The sequence below is a fragment of the Capsicum annuum genome, chromosome 2 (assembly GCF_002878395.1).
Source record: "Capsicum annuum cultivar UCD-10X-F1 chromosome 2, UCD10Xv1.1, whole genome shotgun sequence".
In the NCBI taxonomy this organism is placed as follows: Eukaryota; Viridiplantae; Streptophyta; class Magnoliopsida; order Solanales; family Solanaceae; genus Capsicum; species Capsicum annuum.
This window is the reverse complement of record NC_061112.1, coordinates 51925864-51936306: the sequence shown is the minus strand read 5'-3', so window position 1 is coordinate 51936306 and position 10443 is coordinate 51925864. Positions and strand designations below refer to the sequence as shown.

At 29.8% G+C, this 10443-nt stretch overlaps 1 protein-coding gene across 7 annotated transcripts; it reads right to left on the bottom strand.

Annotated features, from left to right (window-relative positions):
* Positions 1 to 4136: 4136 nt before the first annotated feature.
* On the bottom strand, positions 4137 to 8046 carry LOC107858604. 7 transcript variants are annotated; one of them, XM_047406494.1, is made up of 5 exons: positions 7890 to 8046; positions 7742 to 7820; positions 5831 to 6006; positions 5473 to 5700; positions 4137 to 4587 (listed from the first exon to the last, which is right to left on the bottom strand). In XM_047406494.1, exons 2-5 carry the CDS (start codon positions 7759 to 7761, stop codon positions 4484 to 4486), a joined length of 528 nt encoding a protein of 175 aa, XP_047262450.1. In that variant the 5' UTR covers positions 7762 to 7820; positions 7890 to 8046; the 3' UTR covers positions 4137 to 4483. The 7 variants fall into 7 exon arrangements, 2 of the variants coding, with proteins under 2 accessions (XP_047262450.1, XP_047262451.1); XM_047406495.1 differs by having other exon boundaries at positions 5647 to 5700; XR_007052128.1 differs by lacking the exon at positions 5831 to 6006.
* Between the last annotated feature and the right edge of the window lie 2397 nt (positions 8047 to 10443).

Sequence of the window (10443 nt, the reverse complement as noted above, 5' to 3'; positions counted from 1 at the left end):
CCTTCTGCTTAAGCTCAATAAATTTAAGTTTTATTGTAGACAAATTTAATATATTAAAATTTGTCGAAATACTATTCAATATTCACCCTCTTTTAGTGGTGTATTAAATTAACAGTAACTATGTATAGAACTCATAACAACATAATCAAGTTGTAAATTTTTTACCATAAAATATATCCCAACATAAATATTATTGAAAATTTTATTTGGTGAAGAAACTATCACATCATCACAGAAAAATTGATGAAACATAGTGCTACCATCAACAAAAATGACGCAACAAACAAAATTCTTCTTTCCTTAGTTATAGCTTAGATTTTGAGCTTGGATATGAAATTATTCTAACTGATAACACTTGGGCTCTATGCAATACAAATTCAAACTAATTAGGGTTGGGGTATGGAGCTCCGAATTTTAAAAAAAAAATTAGTAGTACTAAAAAAGAAAGGAGAAAACGACATAAATGATCCCTTATCTATAGGAGTAGGTCTAAAATAGTTTATTAAACATACACTTCTCATTTTTAGCCCTTTAAGTATTCAAAAATTTATTAATTTTGATCTTTATCTATTGTTATATACAAACAATTGGGGTTTATACTAACAAAAATTCACACCTCTGTCAGATTAAATCATTAATCCATTTCCTAACTTGTTTATCTCTCCTCGCCACATTTTTCTCAAACTCTTCTTGTAAGAAAATCTCTAAGCTCTACAATTCAAAATAAATTTGCCCAAAATTTTTCCGATGTCCATTTCAATATAAGAGTCTAAATGCTCAAAGCAAACCTCAATTACTCCATATCCAGAAATGTTTTGGATACTAAATAGTTTCTAAATCAGTTAAAATAAAGTTCATATTTTTATCAAGTCTATCATACTTGTGCTAAAAATGCGATTGAATCATTACCATATCCACATATCACAGTCATAATCTAAAATTGTAATAACTTTAATTTTAAAAACTCAAAATGATTAATAAACTGAACACGATCCTCAAAATAGTATCTTTTAGGTTGGTGCTTCATATACCACGGTGGGCTACTTTGATGCTAATTTTTTAGGCATCACATACAGAATTTATGAAACAAAAAAGGAAAAATTACAAAAAGTAGTATATTTAAAACTAGAATTACAATAGATAACAATATTTTTGTAAAATTACAGTTTGTAGCAAAAGTAACATTATTTTACTCATTAATTAGACAAGTGCATGTTTTACTCTCACTACTTTACATTTTTTTTATTTTCACTCCACTATTTTACCTTTTCCAAATATAGCCATATCTTATACCCTTTTTTTTCATCTTATTTTTTTTTATCATTTTATTTTATTTTTATTTTTTTACTTTCACTTTATTTTCTCTCTTCTATTGCTCTTCTTTTTTTTTCTTTTTCGTTTTTTATTTTTTGTTTTCTTTTTTTTTTCCTTTTTCATATTTGAAGAAAATTATTTTCATGATCTTCAAGATTTCAAAATAATACATCATTATTGTCTCTCACTCTCTTATATCTCTACCTTTTTTTATTGTTAGCTTTTTTTAATCTTATTTTTTATTATTTTATTTTTTTATTTTCATTTCTTTTTATTTTTTATTTTTTTCTTTCCACTTTATTTTCTCTCTTTTATTTTTCCTTTTTCGTTTTCTTTTTTTTTCCTTTCTCATATATTTTTTTTCTTTTTCTATTTTCGTTTTCTTCTTCTTTTTTCTATTTTCTTTTTTTTTTCTTTTTTTTTTTCACTTTTTTTTTTTTTTTTTTTTTTTTTTTTCTTTTTATTATTTTTTCTTTTTATATTTTTTCATTTTTTCATTTTTTTTACTCTTCTATCTCTAACTTTTATTTTGAAAAGACAAATATGTATATGACATACACAGATTCAAAAAACATACAAAATACATAGCCATACAAATCTGAATATGTATTTACAGTACAAAATATACATATGTATCTGCATATGAATTTACAGAAATACACATCTTACTCATATGTATATATAAACGTAGAGGACACAAAATCTCTATAACATAAAGGACAACTATATACATATACATATAGGTAATCAGAAAATACATGATACATATCTTAAACAGTAAAAAATACAAATAACAACATATGTTACCATCTAGAATGACATAGAACAGTTCAAAGACAAATTCAACACCATACAAAAATACATATAGATATACATTTATATATACAAAATACAAATACATGCACATACCCTCCAAAAATTTATAATACATTTGTGACATAATACATAAGTCTAATTGCGTTTGAACTGCACATTTCTTCTTGTTCATGTGGACACCACAAATATTCTTATGACAAAAAAATCATGTACTACTCCTTTGATAACATTGCCTTAATACGTTCTTCAATATCACTGACCGTGTTACATTTTATATATGGTGCAAACCTTGGAAGTACTCTTGCGATGAATATATGATCACGCAACACCTATAGAATAAAATTATGACATAAATTTATATCATATGTACTTTTTACAAAAATATAATATAAAATACATAGTATGCATATATTTTCTTTTACATAATACATATTACATTACAAAAAAATACATATAACTCTGCATATGTATTTACATAATACATGTCTAATCTATATGTATATTACTATACAAAAAATACAAATATGACTCTGATATGTATTTACGAAATACATATCATATTCATATTAAACAATACCAAACACAACTATACTATATATCTTCATATGTATTTGCGAAATACAAAGGTGGCTCATATAAAATAAGAATATGCATATAGATCAGGTATGTATTCTGTAAATACATGTCCAGAGTTATATGTATTTTATACGGTGTTGAATTTATCTTTGAACTGTACATACTATATCAGTTTAGAGGGTAACATATACTTTTTTGTTTTCTTTTACTGTTTAAGATATGTATAATATATTTTTTTATTACCTATATGCATATGTATATAATTGTCATTTTTGTTATAGAGATTTTGTGTCCTATATGTTTATATATACATGTGAGTCAGATATGTATTTCTGTAAATATATGTGCAAATATATATATATATTTTTTACCGTAAATACATATGCAGATTTGTATGTCCATTTATTTTGTATATTTTTGGAATATGTATATATGGTATAGATATTTTTCTTTTAAAAATAAAAGATAGAGATAGAAGAGTTAAAAAAAAAGAAAAGAAAAAAAAATAGAAAAAACAAAAACGAAAAATAAAAATTCAAAAAAAAAGAATAGAAAAAGAAAAAAAAGAGAGAGAGAAACTGAAAATAGGAACTAGAAATAGAAGTGTAAAAACAAAAGCAAAAAAAAAAAAGAAAGAAAGAAAACGAAAAAAAATATGAGAAAAAAAATAAATAAATAAATAAATAACGGCAAAGGAAAAAAAAGAAGTGAAGTAGAAAAGAGAAAATAAAGTGGAAAGAAAAAAATTAAAAAGAAAAAGAAATTAAAATAAAAAAAAGATAAAAAAAATAAAAAAAACTAACAAGAAAAAATAGTTAAAGATATAAAAGAATGATATTTTGAAATTTTGAAGATCATGTAAATAATAATCTTCATATTAGAGTTTGATTTGTAAAAGGAATCTCCTAATTTAAATAAGAGTAATTTATGAGAATTTAATTAAATGAAATAATTATTCCTTATTTAACTCAACTAATTTGAGTAAGATGAAGACAGTAAATCTCGTTGTATATGTATTTGTATAGCAACACTTTACTTAAATACAAAATACAATTTATTATTTTCGTAATTATAAAACTATTGCTATAAAAGTTACAATTAACGCTCTATAGTTACTATTTTCTGAAATTTTTCCAACAAAAAAGGAAAAATAGAAAGAATTGGTTGTCAATTTTTTAACAGTAAAGATTCACAAAAATAAAGACGTGAACCCTAAAAATTTCACCATAAAAAGTAGTACTATCTTCTGCTTGTAAAATCATCGTCCGAGGCTTTTGAGAATGGCGTCAAATGATAAAATTAATCTAGAATTTTTCTTATTGTAGCGACAACGGAGGAAAAGAAAGTAGCATGAGAATGTTAATAGCGAGAAATGACATAATAGCAGGAAAAAGTAGTAGGAATACTAATGGAATTTCACAACTCCATCATATTAAAACGTTAATCCATTTCCTCAATTTTTTCTTTCTTCTCACCACCTTTTCTTCAAATTCCTTTTGTCAAAAATTCTACAACCTCTGCAATTCAAAATAAATTTCCTCAAGTTTTTTCCAACATTCATTCCAATAAGAGTCTACTTACTCAAAGCAAACCTCAATTACTCTTATCTCTAGGGATGTTTTTGAATACTAAATTAGCTTCTAGATCAGTTGAAACAAGCCTCATTTTTTCACCGAGTCTATTGTACTTGCTTTGAAATGTGACTGAACTACCATAGCGAAATATCTCAGCCATAATCTTAAATTATGATAAATTTATTTCTGAAACATCAACATGATCAATGAACCGAAAGACTCCCAAAATAATATCTTCTAGACTGATGCTTCATAATAACACGGTGGGCTATTTTGATGTTGATTTTTAAGACATCGTATGCAAAATCTGTAAAATAAAAAATAGGAAGAATTAATTATCAGTTGTTTAACTATAAAGCCTTACAAAAATAAAGACTTGAATCCTAAAAAATTTACCATAAAAAGGAATTGTATCACCTTTTGCTCGTAAAATCATGATTCTAAACTTTCAACAATGTAGTCAAATGATAAAATTAATCTAGGATTTTTCTTATTGTAGTGACAATGAAGGAGAAGCAGCAAGAGGAGTTAATAACGAAAAATAACAAAATCATGAAAAATAGCGGGAGAGACAAAATCTGATGGAGATATGAATTTTCATTAGTATAAACCGCAGTTGTTTGTATAAGAGCAGACAAAGATCAAACTTGATAAGTTTTTGGATAGTATAAAGATTAAATCATAAATGTATATTTAAGGGACTCTTTTATACCTACTCCTATAAATAAGGAACTATTTATGTTGTTTCTCTTTTTTCGTTTCTGAAGTATGATCAAAAATAGTCTATTGATACCAAGTAAATAAATAATCATAATAAAAATATAGAGTTTATGGGCTAAAGTAGTCTCTTATTTATTGGAGTTGGATATTTTGATCCTTTAAATATAATACTAAGCATATTTAATCTCTTAACTATACAAAAATGGAGCACTTTGGATCTTCCTAGCAAAACCCATACAAAAGTAATGGCACTAAACCCATATAACATTCACTTGACTTGTAAAATATAGAATCAATCGGGTTGTAAACAAAGTGGAAAAACTTGTATCAACCCAAAAAAGAGGGAGGTCTGAGCTTTAGATTATTATAGAATGTTTCAATGGCATTGTTCTGTAAGTTATGGTGTAAATTCAGAACTAAGCAATCAATTTGGAGTGAGTACAAGAAGAATAAATATTAAAGGAAGATTAACTGCAATTTGTTGATGCGGAAACCAGGATGTGAAGGGTCTCAAGCGTGGAAGAAAATGTTACAAGCCAGAGACTTAATTGAGCACCAAATCTGATGGAACAACAACAACAACAACAAACCCAGTATATTCCCACATAGTGGGGTCTGGAGAGGGTAAAATGTACGCAGTCCATACCACTACCCCCGAGGAGTGAAGAGGATGTTTCCGATAGACCCCCGGCTACCAAATCTGATGGAAGACAAAAAAAAAATATCAGCAATATTGTGGCATGACAATTGGACAGGTTTGAAGGATCATTATATTTATACAGGAGATAAGGCAGAATGAGATGACGCTTATAAAAAAAAAATTCATAGACCTGACAAAGGAGAGAGAATGAGACTCAGAGATCTTAGGAAATGTTCTTCGTATGGAGGCGGTAGAACATATCCTGAACAACATTGAACCTCCAAAAGAGAATGGGGAGATGGACAAACCATATTGGATTTTGAATGCAGAAGGGGTTTATACAGTCCAATTAGCCTGGCAGTACATCTGGCATAAGGAAAAATCCTAATAAGATTTACAAGTGGATATGGATTAAAGGATTACCTTTTAAGATGGATTTTTTCATGTGGAGACTCTAGAAATTTAAACTACCAGTAGGTGACAGATTGAAAAAAAATGAGATATTGAAGGTCATCTAGATGTTGGGGTTGTGATAATCCATCTCAGGAGACACTGGCTCATGTGTTCTTAAGATCAACTAATTCTAACGGGACTATGGCCAACTTTTGTGCTTTTGCAAGTTTGAATAGAATGCCTCAATTAAAAAAAGACTAAAAGCATACTATAAGGCTCTTACAAGCACTATAGTGTGGGAATTATGAAAGAGAAGGAACCTTAGCAAACATGAACGAAGGAGGCTGTCAACCCAAAGAATTATTCACAATGTAGTAAAAAATATGCAAATGTTACTAAAAGTGAGGGACCCGAACAAGAACTTCTCTAGAAATTGGCCAGGAATGCTAAGGGTCCTGGAGGAGTACAAACTAGGGGTGAAGGTTACTAAAGTTTTGTGGGAATTTCCACTACCAAATTTTATTAAATACAACATTAATGAAGCTTCAAGAGGGAATTCAGGGGTAAGTTCTTCGCCCTGACTAGCTAGTCTGGGAAGGTAGGTAAGTAAGAGGCTGATCTAGGGCTTCTTCGACTTCTTATTCATAGTTGAGATACTCCCAGCCTCCACCAGCAAGCAGCACCAGAGTAAATCATAACGTTTCAGTCTGGGGGTCAGGAGCAGGGGTTGTAGTCTCGTAGCTAATGCTCTTTGATCACCATCACGAGATTTGACTATAGCTAATCAATCTCCTGCTTTAATGGAGTTTGGAATCTTAATGCTATCTTAGAGAAAATCTAGAAATCCTAAGGTAGTGGTAGTTGGCTTGGTGAAATCCGATAATCGATTGGCTTTAGAAAGGCGAAAGGCGACTTGCCCAACCTAGTAACTGAAAGTCCCGCCTACTTCTCTTCTAGGCTTAGGGTAATCCTAGACTACCTTCTTCTTTGTTGGCTTGGGAATGCTTTTTGTCTAAGATATGCAAGTGGTGACTTAATGTAAGCAAAGGGAACTACAATGGACAATACCACTAACACCTTAGCAGAAGCAACAAAAATTTTAGAAGCTAGTAAACATTGCAAGAAATCACATTATAATCGTCCAAATAGATTCTTTGCTTTTAAAGAAGGTATTAGAAGGAGTGGTCATGTCTATGAAACATTGTAAATATTGTAGCAGATATGAAATCATGTCTTAAGGGAAAGCAATCAAATATTCAACATATATTGAAAGAAGGAAATCAATTAGCAAATTACCTAGTAAATCTAGCAATGGATAAAGGTAATTGCAGCTATTTGCATTTTCACAACATGGAATCAACAAAAAAAGGATAATCAACAGTGACAAGCTAAAGTGCATTTAAAAGTATCACATATTAAAGGATAATGAAGCAAGGAAGGTTAAAGCATAAGTTTTTTCACTTGACAGATATTTATAGCAACCACAAAGGCAACAAAAAGAATGAAATGCTATCTAGTCTACAGTAAAGGACTCGGCAAAATAGGAGGGTCCTAGGTCGAATTTATTTTTTTGAACTTGGATGTTGTATTTCTCACTATAGGGTGGATTTGTAGAGCTTCTCATGCACACCGCTACAAATCCACCTGCAGAATATGGATAATTAGAGACAAGTCAAAGAAGGATGAAGAATGGAGCAAAGATACATACCTAGTGATAAAAGACAACATCAACCAACGAGAACCCTCAGCAGACCATATCAAGCATAACCATCCACCAGAGAACACAGCTATGAACAGTGAAGGAGTTAGACAATAGAAAAACAATATAAGGAGAAGGAGGAGAGTAGAGTACTTACTCTTGAGAGATGATTCATCAATACATCAGGTAACCACATTGATAATCCAGAGCAGAAGGAAGAGCATGCCTTATGGCAACATGGTTCAGATGTTGAAGGGTTTAGGAAATGGTAAGAGTTAAGTATAGATTAGGAAACCCTTTTGTTATATACGTAATAAAAGGATGTGGGTTTGGGCCATATTCGGTTGGGGTAGGTAGGATAGAATGTGTGGTGTTAATTTTGTGTTGGGCCGCTTGGATCATGTATTGGTTGTCATTTTACTTAAAAGACCAAAATTTTGCCCAAAATAAAAATAGAATCTATTGTACATTCCCCTTTTCCCTCAACTTCAAAGAAATTCTCTATGTGAAAAGTTTTGTTCTACTACAAGAAGCTAAAAAGCGAACTCAAGTACAGAAGTTGATTTTTACATGCAGCTTTTATATTTGTTGAAGACTTTTACTATAGCAAGAAGAGAGTTTAAGTGCATTTTGATCTTTGTCAAATTCTTAACAAATTTTTTTTGTTGGATTCTATGAAAAATTGTTAAAAATCTACTACTAATATTTAACAAGAACTGACATTTTCTAGGAGCAATTTTTGTACTTTTTGTATTTTTTAATTTATTTTTAGACTTTATTGTAATATTTTAAGTTATAGTTTATGTTTTCTTTTATTTGTTTTAGATGTTCAAGGCAGTTTTATTGCAATTTTTGAAATTTGGCATGAATTTTATGAAATTTTTTGTTAATTTTTTTTTTTCACATTTCTTATGATATCTAATCACTAGAGATTAATTTTTACGGATACTTAAAAGTGTTCACTTTTAACAGACTTAGAAGAGTTAATTTAGCAAAATTTAGAAGTCATTTGATATGCAAAATGGGATAAGCGCAAATAATCTTATGCAAAATGTTGTGATCTAAAGTATTATCCTTTGATAGATATAACTACGTACTACTATATAATCCTAAGAAATGAAGAAGATAAGAAGATATAAAATGTGCATAAACCAAGAAAGAAATAGCATTGTCAAATTCGTACAGTTAGCATTTGTTCCTCCCATTAATTTTTAATATTTTTATGTTAGGGAGACTAAAAATGCTCTAGTTTAGCAAAATTAAGGGATTAGAAATGCACAAATTATATTTGAAGGATCAAAATTAACTTACTCCAATAAATAAGGGTTAATTTTAGTCCAAACCTCAAAAAAGATACAACATATTTTGAAAATACAAAAGTCGATCTACCTCGAGGACATTTGATAGAAAAAAATTGTGTCACAGTGGTCATCATAAATCCAACACTAGAAGAAAAAGTAACTTTTTTAAAAAAATGTAATGACCTGAATTTATGAATTTTCTATTTTTATGTGTTTTAACTATTTTGTCCTTCTCTGTAGCTGTTACATATTGATTTTAAAGTATGAGAATGGTTGGCACGGTTCTTGATGCGATCAAGAACGATATGCGCGAGTTTGTGGTTGTTAGAGGCTTAAGAAGCTATATTCTTGACTTCGGTCAACATTCATTATTCTAAGTGTCGTATGGCAAAACGAACTGTGCCAGTAGCTTCCGAATGTCGAATTTGAGTTAGTAGCGGAGTTGATTCCAATATGAAGCTTTTATATCTATTTTCAACCCTTTATTTGAAAAATAACAAAAAGGGGTCCTGAGGTTTAATTTTGTGAAAATAATCTTTTTCTAAAATCCAACGTCGTCATTAAGTTTGGAACGTAGAAATTAGCCTAGTAACATAGTTCGTTTATATTCACGAGATTTTAAATGTATCTCAAGAGGTCAACCGACAACTTTGCAACTTAAAAAAGTTCCTGATGCAACCAACTTATCAGCCCAACTACTGCTTTAGCGGTGGCCACTGAAGCGGCAAAGCATCGCTTTGACGGCCAGCGTTGCCTACCGCTAAAGCGGGCACATGATCGCCATAGTAGGTGTCACTTTAACGGACTAGCCACATAGGCCAGACCGCTTTAGCGGTCACCTATCGCTTAAGTTATGACCGCTTAAGCTCCCAAATCAGTGTCTGTATATAAACTCTTTTTCACATTTTTTTTCTCTATTTTTGGATCATTAAGCTTCAGATTTGGGCGATCTTTTAGGGTTTATTCACCACTTGAGCTTGGGTAAACTCTAAAATCTTATTTCGATTATTTTTCATTGATTATATCATCAAAAACACCTTTAAATCATGATTTCAAAAAGAAAATTTAGGGGTTTTATCGGTAATGTTTAAAAAGGATTTTCTTTGATTTGGACCCCATTTTAACTCATTTCTACATGAATTTTCTCTTGTAAATTCCTATAATCGTGGGGAGTGTGTTTTTAAAGTAAAATTCCAATTTTATCTTTTTCATTTTCAAACTCATTTTTTGAACTAATTTTGGACCCGACCCAAATATGGGCAATATGGGTGTCATTAGCTTTATTTTAATGCGTAGATGCTGTATTTGAATATTGTAGTTGATTTTGAGACCATTCACAAAGGGGAGGCTCCATGTTAAAGTAATTTAGAGAAGAATTTCATCGTTTTAAGGTAGGCTAGCTAAAACTTC